The sequence below is a fragment of the Xenopus laevis genome, chromosome 8L (genome assembly GCF_017654675.1).
Source record: "Xenopus laevis strain J_2021 chromosome 8L, Xenopus_laevis_v10.1, whole genome shotgun sequence".
Classification (NCBI taxonomy): domain Eukaryota; kingdom Metazoa; phylum Chordata; class Amphibia; order Anura; family Pipidae; genus Xenopus; species Xenopus laevis.
In genome coordinates, this window is record NC_054385.1 from 52916234 (window position 1) to 52932576 (window position 16343).

Below are 16343 nucleotides of genomic sequence, written 5' to 3' on the forward strand. Positions count from 1 at the left end.
GCCGTGCTCTGCATAAATATTATATTTCTGTTCGCTAAAAACAATATTCTTTGTATATAATATGACATTTTCATTGAATAACCAGAAATATTATGGGGGTTATTTACTAAACTCTGAATGCAAAAATCACGAAAAAATTGGCGATTTTTTATATAAAATCGGAAAATTTATTAAACCACGAGGATGGAAAAGTCAGAATCAGAAAATCCAGCATCTCAGACCCAAAGTTAATGGGAGAAGTCCTAATGATTTTTTGATGTGTGCTGGGTTTTTGGCAATTTCCCAAAGTGTTCGGAGTTTTCGGGCAAAATTCTGAGTTTTCGAGTGAAAAATCCAAATAAATTGTGAAAATCGGATGAAAAAATCCTAAAAAATCATGCATGTGTAACACAGTACCTGTATTTAAGGTAAGTGTCCTTTTCTTTACTTGCTGAACTGGTTCTTGTGTTCCTATCGCTATAAATATAATCTCTATGTTGGCAATAACAATATGTGGGTAAATATAGTATACCCATCACTACAAAAGTTTAAATGAAAACACTTTGGTTACCTCATTAATTATTTGAGAACATTTAGCTGAATACATAATTTAAATTATAGACTGGTCAAATCCACTGGTAAAGCTTGTGATTGCATAGCCTATAATCATTAGGATTTATTATGCTGAGGCCATTATAGATGAGCAAAAGTTCACAATAATATATGCTGTATCTTCCCTTGTAGGATTTTAACTTAATACACCGCAAGTACTATGAGGCTGCCAAGTACTTGGCAATCTAGCTGCTGGCATCAATTTAGGTCTTTATCCAAAATACAGCAATGTTCATTGATATATTTCAGTTTCTACCTCTGAATAAAATAGAATTAATGCCAAGCAATAAAACTAATATTTTCCAAAATCTGAAAAGATATTTGGATAGCTTCTCCAAATCTGGGTTATCATTTGTATTTGTCATGGACTGACACCTTTACAAATATTCATATTGGACTAGAGACTTATCTGTAATTGCTAAGGGAGAATATAAATATTTATAATAAAATATATTATAATATATTAAATGTTAATCTAGTAGAGAAAACAATAAGGTCACAAGCACAGTCATTTTTAGTTGTTAACGTTGTATTGCTGTATTTTTGGGGGGGTACTTTCATAAAAATGTCAGTATATGCGTTTATTGTTATTATTAATGTATAATAGTCAATTGGAAACATATACGATGACCATTTTAAAAAGAATTATTGCTATTTGGGGAAGACCCTAGCGTTCTTAAAATTAGACATTTGTTGAGTGTATATGTGTTTACCCCCAAATAAATATTTGGTAGAAACACCTTTGGCTACAATTACAGCTGTGAGTCTTTCAGGGTAAGTTTTAGAAGCAATTTATGTCCAAAACTGCTCAAGCTCTATCTGTCTTCCGAGAGATTATTCATGAGATTGAGGTCTGGTCTTTGACTAGGCCCTCTTTGTTTGCATTTGTGTAGCTTTGGCTGCATTATTTACAATAAACAGGGACAGGGTTGGACTGGGGGGCCGGGGGCCCACCAGGACTACTGTCCAGGGCCCCCCTCCACCCCCCTACTATGACGCCCCCCCCCTATGCTCGTAGCACCTGCGTGAAGGCGCCGCTCAGTGCTCCTGTGTGAGTAGGTGCCGTGCGGCGCCTAATAAAAACTTTTTTTTGTCCAATCTGTTTGGGAGAGGGGACTAGCCCGGCGGGAAACCATTAAGGGTCGGGGCCCACCGGGTATTTTCCCGGTGGTCCAGTCCAACACTGCACAGGGAGGCTAACACTGGCATTACACATTATTAGTGGCTTCTACACTAATTTAAATGACAGTTTGTATTAACAAAATTACACAAATCCCAGATCTGGAATAACACGTGAATATGCACCATGGACCACACTCTCTGACCAAGATGCAAGTTGAAGGTTTGAGTTAAACCTTTGTTTTTTTGGTATTTAGTTTGCATAGACATTATCTATATATATAAGTAAGCATGCAGTATGCTTAATGCAATGAGCAGTTGGAGGAAAGCCCTTGAACATATGGTTATACATTTCAGTGGTTACTTATTGCTTTGGCCATGCTTACGTCTATAAGGACAGAACAATAGTACGTAAATGTTTAAGACATTTAAGTGTACAGTACCTAAAACCTAGTCCAGATGTATAACTACTACTATTATGATGTCTGATTGCTTATCTAATTTACTTTCAGGGTTTATATTTCCCCCAAAGCTATTCCATACCTGCCTTTGATAGGCATAGAATGTGTCCTAAGCAAATTGTAATTGAAGAAAATAAGGTCAGCTTTCATGTTAGAAAACGAGACAAGATATTCAACTGATTATAACCAATGTATGTTTTATTAAAGAGGCATATAAGATAAATGGGAGTTCCTAATATAGCCCCTCTGATATTATATCTGACATAAAAAAAAGAAACGTCATTTGCCTGAATAAATTATACTGCAGCAAGAATAGTTTTAAAATTAAAGAACATGTTGAAATTGATATATCTTTAAAAGCATATATGTCCACAGGAAATAAGGAGGATATGTGTATGTGAGAAAAAAATAAAGCAGGAGACAAACAAAGATTATGCTTAAAAATAGATGCTTTCTGTAATCTCAGGAGAGTAGTGATACTCCCTGTACAATAGCCTGGTCAATTAATCTCTGTCTTGCTGTATCTCAGAGTAGCACAAATAGGCAATATATTACCATTTATTAGAAAGGTGGATAACTACTTTCTTAGTCTTTACTGTGATCACAGCCTGTTAATGCCTTATACAATTTTCATCACTTCTGCTTTGTCTTTGAATGATAAAACGTGTCAATATGGTATCAGCATTAGTGCCTTCTAAGTTGCTTATGGACAGCCAAGAAGCAGAGTTCAACTGAAATAAGACAATGCTGCAGGCAAAATAAACACAAAGAAGCATTTACAGAGTTTTGTTTCAAAGCAAAAAATATATTTAAAAAAATTTTTTCTTTAAAAAAATATTTTACAAATAATACTTAAAACATAATGTGCCATTTATAAGACAGGCATGGGAAAGCATTGAACATAAAATGTATATAATTCCAAATATAATGTATAACAAGGTGAGATACACTGCAAAGAAATTCAATAGACATATTTACATAATAGGGTATACTTTGTAACAAACACTTTCTTGCACTTAACATGTCCACTTCTAACTTGAAGTCAATTAAAAGGAAAATGGTCCTTTGGTGCATTAAGGTTTCAATAATAATAACACGTATGAGTTACAGAGACAGTGGCTTTTTATTCGGTGCCTTCCAATGTGAGAGTCTCCTTGAGGGTGATTTACAAGATTCAGGGGTCATCAACAATTTACAGTCCACATGATGAATGTTGTCAAGGATCTATAGACTTTTGCACAATCCAGGGACCAAACACTTGTCAAAGACACCAAAGACATATGGCAACGGCGAGCTCTATGTTTAAGTGCTAATATGTTCTCTATGTCCTCATGGTTCAATCAGTAAAGAATGAGCAGCAAAAAGGAAGGCAACAGCTATATGTATCTATATGTATATATTTAGCCCAATAATAACTCAAGGAAGTTATTTAAATGCAAGTGGGAATTCATTAAGAGACATTAGTTAAATGTTTTATATCCAAGTTACTGTACCAAATATATTAAATACAAGCAATTATAAACGTTTACATAATGCTACACTACAAATTCTAATATTCATGGCCAGCCAGATATAAATATATATATATATAATGCATACATTATATATATATATATATATATATATATATATATATATTGCATACAATATATATATATATATATATATATATATATATATATATATATATATATATTGGTTATTTTACTTTTTGCTCAATCTCAGCAAATTTAATTATTACATATTCTGCACCCTTTTATGTAGATATTTTACATTGTCTATTTGAATTTGAAACCTACCTTCTTTCAACTGAAAATGAAATTAATTAAAGTGGAACTGTCACCCAGACATAAAAATCTGTATAATTAAAGTCCTTTTCAAATTAAACATGAAATCCAAATTCATTTTTTTATTAAAGAATTCATAGCTGTTGTAAACTCATTTAAAAATCTCAGCAGTCAATCAAATATTGGATGACCCTCCTCTATGCCTTAGGCATAGAGGCGGGGCAAGCAATTACTTTCACTTTCTGTTCAGCACTTTCTAGATGTCACTGCTCTCCCCACATTCCCCCAGTTCTCTTCACCATTTAATTGTGTAGTCAGTGCATGGGGATGGACATTGGCTCCCCCATTCTGGTGATGAGAAGATTCTGAGATGATGCAAGGCTTGCCTTAATAACAGTATCCACAAAATCGCTTTCAGATTTTAGTATATGAAAGAAACAAATCTAGAACACTATATCATGTCAACTGCATTCCATTTACAGTCAGCAAATGAAAAAATAAATAATAATAATGACTTCACAATAAGGTCTGCTCCGGGCTGCATTACATTTCTTTACTTTCATATGGGAAAAGCTTGTCTTGACAGGAGGGGGTTTGACTGTTAATCTGCTCCCTTACATCTGTTTAGATGTTTCTTTAGTTCAGCTGCCTTCCACCTAAGCAGCGGGATATTTTCTCTTTTATCTTGAATCAGAAGGGAGAGAGGTTAAGGGAGTAACGTTGCAGTAACATGAGGTTTGTAAGCTGAATTCTTCAGGTCTAAATGCCTTCTTCAGTGTCAGAGTAAAATGATCTCTAGGACCTGAGTGAGTTGCTGCAAACTACTTTGAATAGGTATAAAAACTATAGCTCTGACCTTGAACATCCAGTGCACTGTGGATAGCTGCTGCTGAATGAAATGCTTAATATAATCATACAGAATCAAGATGATGCAGGGAAAAAAGAAAAAAAAAAATCAAAACCTGATTTTTTATGGCTTAGGACAATTATCTAAAGAATGTGTCGTACTGTTAAGTAATTGTCAGTACATGACAAACACACAGTTAATGTGCGTTACCAAATTACAATGATTAGGATATTTGTGTTTTCTAGAGCTCCTGTGTCATTTAGGCAGTAACTCACTATAGGCCTCTCGTCAGTTACAGAAATAATAAAGAAAAGATCTATTTAATCCATCTGATGATCAGTATTGCTCAAGAGACAGTGATAGGAACATTTTCTAAAGCGAGCAAATAATCATCTTGTGCTGCAGAAGTAATTATACAATTATCCTAGTTACATGCATTCTACAATATCCTTATTATGCTATATATGTTTGTATAGTGGGTACTGCCAAAGACCTATACAACCCTAGGGACTCATGGTGCTTGAAATATTATCAGCATTGCTGTATATAATTAGTAGTTCTTATTAAAAATAAAGAGGATAACAATAAAACAAGGTGCTCATTTTAAGTTTTCAGAGATTTCAAGTTTGCCTGTTACTAAACTGTTACCTGTTGCCAAAAAAAGGGTTCATAAATAAGGTCCTCCTTTGTAGATCCTATAACTGTCACTGAATATAGATGTTGTGTAATGTATTACAAGCTGACAATTACTGTCAGAGAAATACACTGGCTCCCATCAAATTCTTTTTCCTTTCATCTCAATATATCACACTTCTATTTTCCTCCTGGAAATTAATTATTGATTAAAAATTTACAGTAAGGGGACGGGTTGTTATGTAAAGAAGTAGTCCAGCAAGGATTGCATTTGTTTATCATATTGTAAATGTGTGTTTGACTAAGTCATTACATTTAGTAAAACATGTAATGTAAATGTAATGTAAAGATTATTAGGATTACAAATTTTGTCAATAGCTAAACATAATTATTGGAAAAATATTGTCCATTTTGCTCCTTTATAAGCCTTGATGCACAGTTAACTTCTTATGGGCAGATTTATCAAATGTCAAGATGCAAATAATATTTTTGGGCCTTCTCCATGATGTTATTTTAGCTAAAAACTTTAGCTAAATATTAAACTTGGCAAGATCCACCTAAAACAATAGACACATTGTGTTTTTCAATGGAAATCTATAATTCCACTTACCAAAGAATTGAAAGTGTTGTTGAGAATTCTCAAGTTGTTTTTTCATTAAAATCAATCTAATTCTAGCAATGCAAAAAAAAAAATGTTATTAAACCTTTATAATATGCTGACGAATGGTGGGAATTGAAGTCCAGCAATGGCTGGATAGAGCAAAACTGCTATGCAAAGTATTTATTCACTTGAATAATGTAAACGGACTCATTGAAACTCTTGCGTGATCTGATATTCAAATGTATAATCCCATTGGGGTGTTTCAAGGAAATTATAATACATTGCTAGGGTAAATAAATAATGACATCTGTTACTCAACCACACTTTACACAATGGTTGCTAGAATACAAATACCAGCATACTATATTATCAATGGTTAAAGAATGCTGGAAACCAAAGTACAGCAGCATTGGTTGTAGTGTTTAAGCAATATTGCTCCATAAAAGATTTTGGACAACAGAATTCTCATTAGTGAATTCTCTTGCATATACTGTATATTTATATTTTTGGCCGTTTATAGAGAACTTGTGGCCACCGTGGGACAGATTTATGGAGGTAATAGGTCCCTTTTAACAATGTTTCCACCATTTTGAAAGAATGAGTTGGTTTGAGTATTCTAATAAAAATAATTTTTTTTGCCTAAACATATAATTTCAATGGTGTTGTCTACTTGAATGTTGGTAATTTCGATTACAGCCGAACTGTACTTTCATGTGTTTTGCCAGCCAATAATACAAAGCCGAAAGCTTTGTATTAGCCAAATAAAACAAATTACTATTCTTGGCTCATGTATGCATATGTACAGAGGAGGGTATTTTTACTTTCCCAACAGGCGTATAGTACATCTGGCATGCATATGAATAAGATCTGTGCCTGCAACCATATACAACTAATCACTTTGTGACATGATCAGTCAGATATCGGCAACCTCTGCAAGTCTGCACATGCCATGCCAATATCCACCAATCAAGATTTGCACTCAACATTCTCCCATACCATGTGAGTGGCCGAAGTTTAATATAATATATGCCATTCATTAGTGATTACAGAGCACTGGCATGCTCTGATCAAAGACCAAAGGTTATTTTTTTTTTTGTGTTTAGCTTGCAAATATTAGCATTGGCAAGAACAGTCTTTTTTTGACAGTATGTATTTCAATTGCCACATCTTAGATCTACTTACTAATGAATACACACTAAATGAGATATCCATTGAAAAAGTATCTATATAAGTGAACCAAAGTTTATTCTTCCTTAAAGTCCTAGGGTTAAATTTATCAAAGAGTGAAGTTCCGCAGCTCTCCATTCATTTCTATGGGATTTGGAAAGGCGTATTTATCAATGGGTGAAAGTGAAATTTCACCCTTTGATAAATACGCTTTTAAAAACCCCATAGAAATGAATGGGAAGTGGCGGAACTTCACTATTAACTTCACTCTTTGATAAATATACCCCCTAGAGTACTCTTTAAAGCAATTTGTGCTTTTTAGATTGTTGTTATTCATTGCCACCCAGAATTAAAATGAACACATGCAAGTCATTAGGTAAGTAAAGATGTTTCCTATCGTGTGCATTTTGTCGCATCTTTCCATTTAAAAAAGTAATTTTATACTAAATAGCATTACTGAGTGACATTTGCTACTCCCTTGTGTTATGGAAAGGTCAAATGTACCTAAATCACAACCTCCAAAATCAAGTTTTACAGTTTGTTATTGAACAATGAAATTGACTTATGAAGTTCAAGCTGTGTCTTCCCTTGTGCTGCTCATACACTCATCAACATGATTATTGCCAATTTCCTGATGTTATCTAGTGGCAGGCGAGTAGATATTTAGCTTTAAAGCTGCAATTTAACCATCAGAGCAAAAATGAATGTAATACACCCTTTTTTAAGTACATGGAATTACTTACAATGCATACACACAGACTTAGGAGGTTTATTTGCACAATGAAAGCACTTAATGAGCAAGCAACTGTTTAAGAATTAAAGGTTCTTTGTAGCAGTCTGTAGCAGTTATAGTGATGCACATTTCCAGTCATATTTGGCAGTATTCCATGCCTTGGTTATGAAAGCATCAGCCACATATAATTTATATCTTGCTTTCTATCCCAGAGCTGAATTCAGTCATAGACTATAATAGCAAATTAGCATACGTTCTAAAATGAATTAGGAAGTACACCTACTTTAGTATTTAGCTTCTCCAAATGGATTGTGCTTTATGTTTCTTCAGAATGTGCCACGCTGGCATAAATTAGTAACAACCTTTTCTATTTCACTACCTACTTCTGGTCACTTATGGCATTTGTTAATAATTTAAAGTGCTGCATATTAAATTGTTTTTCTTGGTTCCTTATTTTACAAATATTTTGACTGGAATGTTTTCTATAGATATCAAAAGGTATCCAGTAACTAACCAGGACTTTGATTATCATTAAACCTCAAAGGTTTGATTTCCAAATGACTGTGTTGATCAATGCTATTTTTTATAATAGTTAAATAGAGGCAGATTTATTAAGGGTCAAATTGAAAATTTTAATTTTTTTATGGTCAAAACAGTTAAATTCGACTAGGGAATTATCCAAACTCAATATGAGTTTTAAAATAAATTTGATTTCTGAGATTTATCATACTCATGGCCCTAAGAATTAAGACTATTTGGAGATGTTTGCAGCCTTCCTGACATTCAAGCTTTTTTCTGGGAAAAAACTTCGAGTTTGATCGAATTTGAATCGAGTTTTCAACTCGGTAAAATGTGTCAGAGTTTAAAATATTCAGATTTTTATAATAAATCATTGAATATTCATATTTCGAGTAAAATCTAATTCATGTGAGTTAAAAAAGAATTTCTTTATATCTCTACATATCGCTTTATCTCTATCTCTTTATATCTCTTCAATATTACTCAATTAATAAACCAACTGCTGATTTGTATTTCCCTTACCAATTTGAAGATTCTTGATACTCAATGTGGAACCTAGTATAAATAAAAACATCTCTGTAAATATTGATTTAAACATAAAACTGTGACACATGTTGTGATTAAGGGCTTAGATATATATATATATCCAAGAAATAATGTATTTGTTAAGAGTTGATTTTGAGTCTCACGCCACAAATTGTAATTGCATGCCTGCTTGTGGTACTCTAATTTCTATACTCTTACTTTCTATTCTACTGTTTGTTTTGAGTCTGGTACTGCTCTTAATTGCTAAATTATGCATCAATCGTTAATTCAAAAGTATAGTAAGTAGGAGAGATTAGCAATCTTTTTTTCTTCCCTTCTTTAATAAGCTACATGGGCCTGTGCATTCAAACAGCAACCATCTGATCATTTTTTAACCTACAAAAACTCCTTTAAGGCCTACCTAACGTATTTACTTAATGAAGATACAGAACATGTAAAATGTACATATTACAATAAACTAAACAGAAAATGGTGACTGTGGACTATGCTAATTATATTGTATTTTTATCCCATTTAAATAATAAAAAATAGAACAGCATATACACTACTTTGTTATAGGAATAAGATGCACACGAAAGGGTATTATATGACGCTTTCAAAAAATGTGGGGTCTGGCCAAATCTAATCAGCTGTTAGTCTGTATTTTAAAGCCTACTTATTATAGAAATAAATAAATAAATATAGGACATGGTAGGAGCCAAAGCAATACAATATTTAACATTTTATTGTGTACTACATTTTAGACAGTTGTGTCTGTTTCCTTATATTCTATATTTTTTATAGACTGTACCTATGCATGAATGCAAACACAGAGCAGAAATGGAATAGCAATTTTACAGGCTTAATATAGATACATGCATGACTTATTGGATTCCCTAAGGCCTATGGCACGTCTGGCTCAGTGACAACTGCGTCTCTTTCAGGAGGAACTGCCAGAGTCAAAAAACTCCCTTCCTTGTCTGTCATTAAAAATAATGGAAAATGTTGTGGCTATGGCAGACACCTGTGGTAAAAGGCAGTGACCTCCTGGGAAAGGAAAAGCTAGCTTTTCCACGACTTCCCAAAGGAATTTTGTTGAGGTTCACTTTTAAAACTGATGCTAAAATGGTAGTTTTGAGAATCCAAGGACAGTAAACTTAAACTGTTGAAATAATCTGTATAATAAATAAATAAAATTACTGGACAACCATTGATGGGTTTCGAAAAACCCACAGTTTCTAAATGTGAATTACACTGAGAAAAGAATTACTGTAACCATGGTGAAACATTGAAAAGATGTTTTACTGTAGATATTTTGGAGAACAAACAGCCCAGTTTGTTCTCTCAAGTTGATTTTGGTATTAATGTCAATGCAGAATTCTTAATGAAAAGATCATTTGTTTGTATTTAACTGATGACACAATTCGTATTCAACTGGCCAAGGCTAAAAGTTTAAAATGTATCTGTTTTGTGTAATTTAGCAATATTATTTCTGGGGGATGCCAAAGTCTGTGTATTTAATACAGATGAAGCCACTTGGATTTGTGAGTTAAATGCGTCATGACTCAGGGTTAATTGAAGAAACTGGGTTATCTAAAGTCATCTTAACTCATTTAATGCATTTAACCTTTTCATTAGCATACCAAAGCACCATTGTTCACAATGGTGAATGCTTTAATTAGATGGGATGTTGTGACACAGTTTTCTGTGTTAAATGAGATAAATGGGATATCTGTGTTTAGTTATTCTGTGTCAAACAGACAAACCAAAGTGGCTGCATCTGTATGTAACCATACCAAAGTGATGTATCCAATTGCTATGGAACCAATGATCTATTTTGGTAGTAAACATAAACAAAACATGTTAGAAAAGAAAATTACAAAACCAGAAAAAGAATTAGTATTTTTTTTTTTACATAAAGTTTCTTTGTATATTATTTCTGAGGGAACACCAGTAAATTAGCAACCTATTATGTAATACACATTAATATTGATACTAAATATACATCATATTAAACATATCATTAAAAATGTAGAGTATAAAGAACATTACATTATTTTCTATACATTTATGCGCATTTTATTGCTCCCTAATTCAATATTTATAACCAGATATTACATAAATACAAATAAATAGAAGCAAAAATTCATGAAGCATATGATGATCTTACAAGAGATATCTGAAAACAATTAACTACTGGATTTATATCCATCCTTCAAAATGAGCAATGGGCAACAGTTGCCATATTTCTTGGTTTCCATGTCTACACTATAACACAAAGATTATTGTCCATGGGAAAAAGGAGTCTTGCCCTGGATACCTTTCAGTAGGAATGCTGGAATGGTTCATCTCTACTTCCACACCCTTCAGGAGGTCAGATGATTAAATTCTTCAGACACAGGAGAAAGGGCTTTTTTTCTCGTGCTGTTTCCTTGTTTCCATGTTTGCTGGTTTAACATCATTGTGTACGCAAACGACCTCAGTACATGACCTCAGATGCGGTGACGTTCTCAGAGCTGGCAAACAGAGAAACAGCATGAGAAAACCCCATCCTAAACCATGCCACCAAACACTATACTGTAAATCCCAGGTCATTCAGTACATTATGGGCACGGGGGCATATAAAAACTGCTATTTGAATTATAGAAATTCTGTGTAGTCTAATACATAAACATTTTGCAACCCTATCTTGATGGAGCTTAAAAAAAATCCTAAACATGATTTTACAGTAAGATTTCATCTTAGTCTCAGTGTTAAATGAACATGTTTAATTCAGCATGAACAAATTATTTGTCATTTGGCTGCAATGGCCAGACCACCCTACAAATCTAACCCTTAGGTGCTAAATCATCAAACAGGACCAAGAGAAGTGGTCAGAAGACAGGTTTGTCCGCACATTCTCTCTCTGGTCTGCTGTGTGATGTTACTCCATCTTTGTATTCCAAATAATGCAATTCAGGGAGGTCAGGCCATTTTTCACAGATGATAAATAACTCTACTTATTCAGTAACTTAAGATTCAGTCAGAGTCAGTGTTCTGGAAGGTCTCGGTATTGAAATTGTATCCACATTTTAAGCAAGGTTTACCTGCCACTTATTTTCATTTAAATGGGCAGTCCATATGACAAACATTCTGCAAGTTTTTTTTTCGTTTCATAGCCCTTCTTTCAGAATATTACCCATAGGAGTGCACACATTACTCACATACTAGTTAAAAGTATGGCTTTTTCACAAGCATATTATATGTTGTGCCCAAAATAAAACTCTCATATTGGAACCTATGTACAATAAACCCTGCTAAAATGTAGCTATTTTCTTTATAACAAAACTATTGAGGTTATAGTCTAGCCTAAATTAACAAACTGTCTGTAAAGGCTGAATGTGTGCACAGCATTATTAATAAACCTTAAGAGCAATGGGCTACCAGGAGCTTCTTGTCATTCTTCCACCCATGCAATTTCTAAGTGGTAAGGCAGCACAACTCCATGGACTTTCAGAATAATCACTTGGACCTTGCTGATGTGCTTGAGAAAAAGGTGATTATCACTTGCAAATGGAGCATTGTCGAGCAATAATCATCTGACTGGGGAGTGCAATGGCAAGGTCTAGGTGATAACAGTTAAAGTCAATGGAGGGGCAACTAGCATTGTACTAAGCATGAGTCTTTCATATTGCAGCTTAGAGGGACAGTTTATCACCTATTTAATGCTGCTTATCATTTTAAATAACCTGAACTAATCCCTGAAGCCGCCACCAATGCACTGAACTGTGTTACTGTGTACAAAGACTTTATTGCTGATTCTTAAAGGATGCTCAGTGTATCTTCCTTTAATTAATCTATACTTACAAAGTGAGGCAGGAGGGATTATAAAATTATAGAAAGATGGCATTTAATTAAAGAAAAAATGATGAAATTCAGATTATTATAAAAGAACATTTTGTAACACTCAAAAATACTGTATGTAAAAGATCCCATACTTCAATTTAACCAAAGATATTTAAAATGGTATATGATTTATTTAAACAGTCGAGGGACATTTTTTTTGGCTCTCAATAGCTGCTGAGAACTTTTTTAGAAGCATTCTACTATGCAGCCAACATTTTTTCCCCTGAACTGCTGAAAAAAAAAAGCGTTCAGTTTCAAACTTTGCATTGGGATTAAGACCTTCTAATAAAATATTTTTGGCAGGGTATATGCATAAAAATATAGCTACTCAGAGCTTTTTTGGAGTTTGTAAGTATGAAAAATGAATGAATAAGAACAATCACAGTGGCCAGCCAGTCAGTCAGAGAATCATATGTAATAGACCTCAATATGAGATAACAAACATGGCTTCTCTTTAATAGGACTGCTGAACATGGCAACTGGTGAATGTATTCTCACTGTTAAATATGCCTGTCTATTCCAGGGAGGGGAGCACTGTATTTAAAATAGAGGCCCTATTCCCTTAAGATAAAATAAAGATTAACCTATGCAACTATTCTCCTGTTCAAAGATCAATGAAGGCTAATTTATTATTTAGCATATTAACAAGGGACATAATCATGTATCTATCTGTGTAACCACCACTGGAGGAAGAAGTCTGTAATTACAGTAAACCAAGAAGGTTTATTTCAGTTTTAGTTTAAAAAGCACAGAATGCATTTTTTTTTCACTATACCAATTTAATTCAATCAGTCCAGACTTCACAGGTTTATGTCCTCTGCCGGCATGAAGGAATTACACAGATTCTGCATTTTTGAGGTCACAACATGTTCTTACAGAGAACGCTTTGATTTTGCATGGAATTGTTTTGATGCAAGGTATAAATAATACATGTAAGGGGCCTCTACTTTGAGAGGATCTGGAGAAAACTCACCAAGACAGCAAACAGTGATCAGGACACTGCTGTAGGCTGCCCAACATTTACTGATGCTGCATTATCAAGAATCCAGTGAAAGCGTAGGGGCTGGAATAAAGGGGAGAGATCAAAGTGAAGTGCACCTCAGATCATCAAAGTCACACATGTAAACAATATCAAGAATGATGCTTTCCAATTATTTCCCAGGCAGACTTTCAATAGAAATATATAAACACATGTATTTTCATACTGAAAAAATATTGTGGTTGATCACCTATATATCAAAGTTAAGTTTTAGCAGGCTCCATTTTTAGCAACTTATCAATCGGTTTCCTTGTTTTTGATTTGTCTTCCTCTTCTGCCTCTCTCCAGCTCTTAATTTAAAATCAAGTCATTCATCCTTGCAACCAAAATACTGTTGCTATGTGAGGCAACACTTTTATTGTTATTTTACATTACTTATCTTTCAGCTCAGAGCATATTCTGTTAAAGGAAAACTTTACCCCCAGACACCATAGGTCTCTATAAAAGTATATTGAATAAAACAGCCCATATTAAAAAAACGGCTTCATCTAAATAAACCATTTTCATAAATATATACTTGTCTAGTAGTATGCACCATTGGGTAACCCTAAATTACTATTTTAAGTACTAAGGGCTGCCCCTGGGATCGCACAACTCACAGTGCACACAAACAAAAAAAGGCACACACACATGTTAGGTCTCATCAGCCAATTAATGAACAGAGTTCTGTCCTTTACTTCCACTCATTCTGTTACAGTTAGAGCTGCATTATTTCTGTTCATGTCATCTCTAAGGGAACACACAGAACATCACAAAATGGTGGTTCAATGTAATAGATGTAAAAGGTTAATATTTAATGACATCTTTAGTCCAGTTTGGTAAGATTCTTTATTATGTCATTTAATATAATATAAACTATCTGTTGGTTAAGTATTCATTCTGGGGGAATAATTTTCCCTAAATCGTACAATCTATCATTTAAACCACTGATAATGTGCTAGGATAGCTGCTGCAATTCAAAACTGGAGAGCTGCCAAACAGTTAAATAATTTAATAAACCACAATATAAAAAATAAAGACGGATTGAAAATTGCTTTACAATAATAGAGTCTACAGCATACCAAAAGTTAATTTTAAGGTTAACTGCCCACTAAACTGTGCTTTGGCAAGAAATAGGCTCATAACAAATACACATAAATTCTGATATTGTATTATAAAGCCCTTATTGCTAATATAGAGCAGATTTACAAAAAAATAAAAATAAAATGGGCAATCCTAGCATTTCCAAGCAGTTCCAATTTTAGCACAGTTAATAACTATTCCATCACAAAAAAAAATTGTAAATTTGACATCTGATTTTTCTTTTTACTAAACTATCAGCATAGTTATCTCTTTCTAAAAGAATACCAGTACATAGTAAATCAGCCCTGTTGTCTACATAGGAGGATTTGCTTTGCAATAAAAGCATGTAATCTCTTAGAAACATTAGAACACAGTAGCAAATATTAAAAATACATATATATATACACAGAGTCAAGCAAAAAAGAAAACACACCAATAAAAGGAAAAAAATATCATATTAGGGCAGTTCGATGACTTGTCTCAAGTGAACTCTTTTATGCTAAATGTCCTGGGATTTACAGACAATGTGTGGCAGGGCAGGTTTGGTGATATTTATCAGTGAATGTTGCAGGTGTAGATGCCCATTACTGGCCAATGGTCATACCTTTACAGCCTAGAAAGGAGGTCAAAGCAAATACACAACCCACACCTCTAAGTGGCATCATCATATTAAGGAGACCAGGCTACACATACTTCCACGTGCAGCATCTATAGTGCATTGTGTTTACCCGCTTAACTCCAGCATGGCACCCATGTTTCCTTATAATTTTCATAATCAACTATCTGAAGTGACATAGATTCCCCAAACCCACTTAGGATGTTCTTAAATGTATTGTGTCTCTTACTTTGTATGAAAGTCCATATAAAATTAACATACCCACCTCATAAGTAGTTTATTGATGTTTATTTGTCCAGGACAAGACATGGGGCAAATTTACTAAAGCGCGAAGTAGCTAACGCTAGCACAAATTTGCCATTTCGTTGCTTTGTCGATTTATTAACGGGCGATGGCGTAAATTCGCTAGTGAAGTGGACCTACTCTAGCGCTACTTCGCACCCTTACGCCAGGCGAAGTTGCGCTATGGCAAAGGGACGTAACTACGCTAATTCACTAACTTGCGGATTTTCATGAGTGTTAACTCTTGCGCCAGATTTGCCTTCGCCACCTCAGACCAGGCGAAGTGCAATAGAGTAGATAGGGCTTGCTTTAAAAAAAGTTGAAATTTTTTCCTAAGTCCCAAAAAACACTGGCGTCTTTTCCTTTTTTAAGGATGATAGGCTGAAAAAGATCGTACTTTTTTTGGGGTACCCTCCTTCCCCCCTACATTTCCTAACATATGGCACCTAAACTATACAGTGGGCATGTGTATAGGG

The 16343-nt window shown here is 34.1% G+C and overlaps 1 protein-coding gene across 4 annotated transcripts in view; it reads right to left on the reverse strand.

Annotated features, from left to right (window-relative positions):
- The window catches only part of LOC108698445 (protocadherin-11 X-linked), an 826544-nt gene that overhangs the window by 645411 nt on the left and 164790 nt on the right, over positions 1-16343 (reverse strand). Inside the window, exons 6-7 of one of the 4 annotated variants that reach the window (XM_018229934.2) lie at positions 13842-13931; positions 10762-11499 (exon numbers count right to left, since the gene is read on the reverse strand). The exons of the other annotated variants lie outside the window; for them this stretch is intronic. Of the exons in view, the coding sequence (XP_018085423.1) occupies positions 13860-13931 (72 nt within the window). The 3' untranslated portion in view covers positions 10762-11499; positions 13842-13859. Of the gene's footprint in view, positions 1-10761; positions 11500-13841; positions 13932-16343 lie in introns of those variants that run through there. 4 annotated transcript variants of the gene reach the window in all.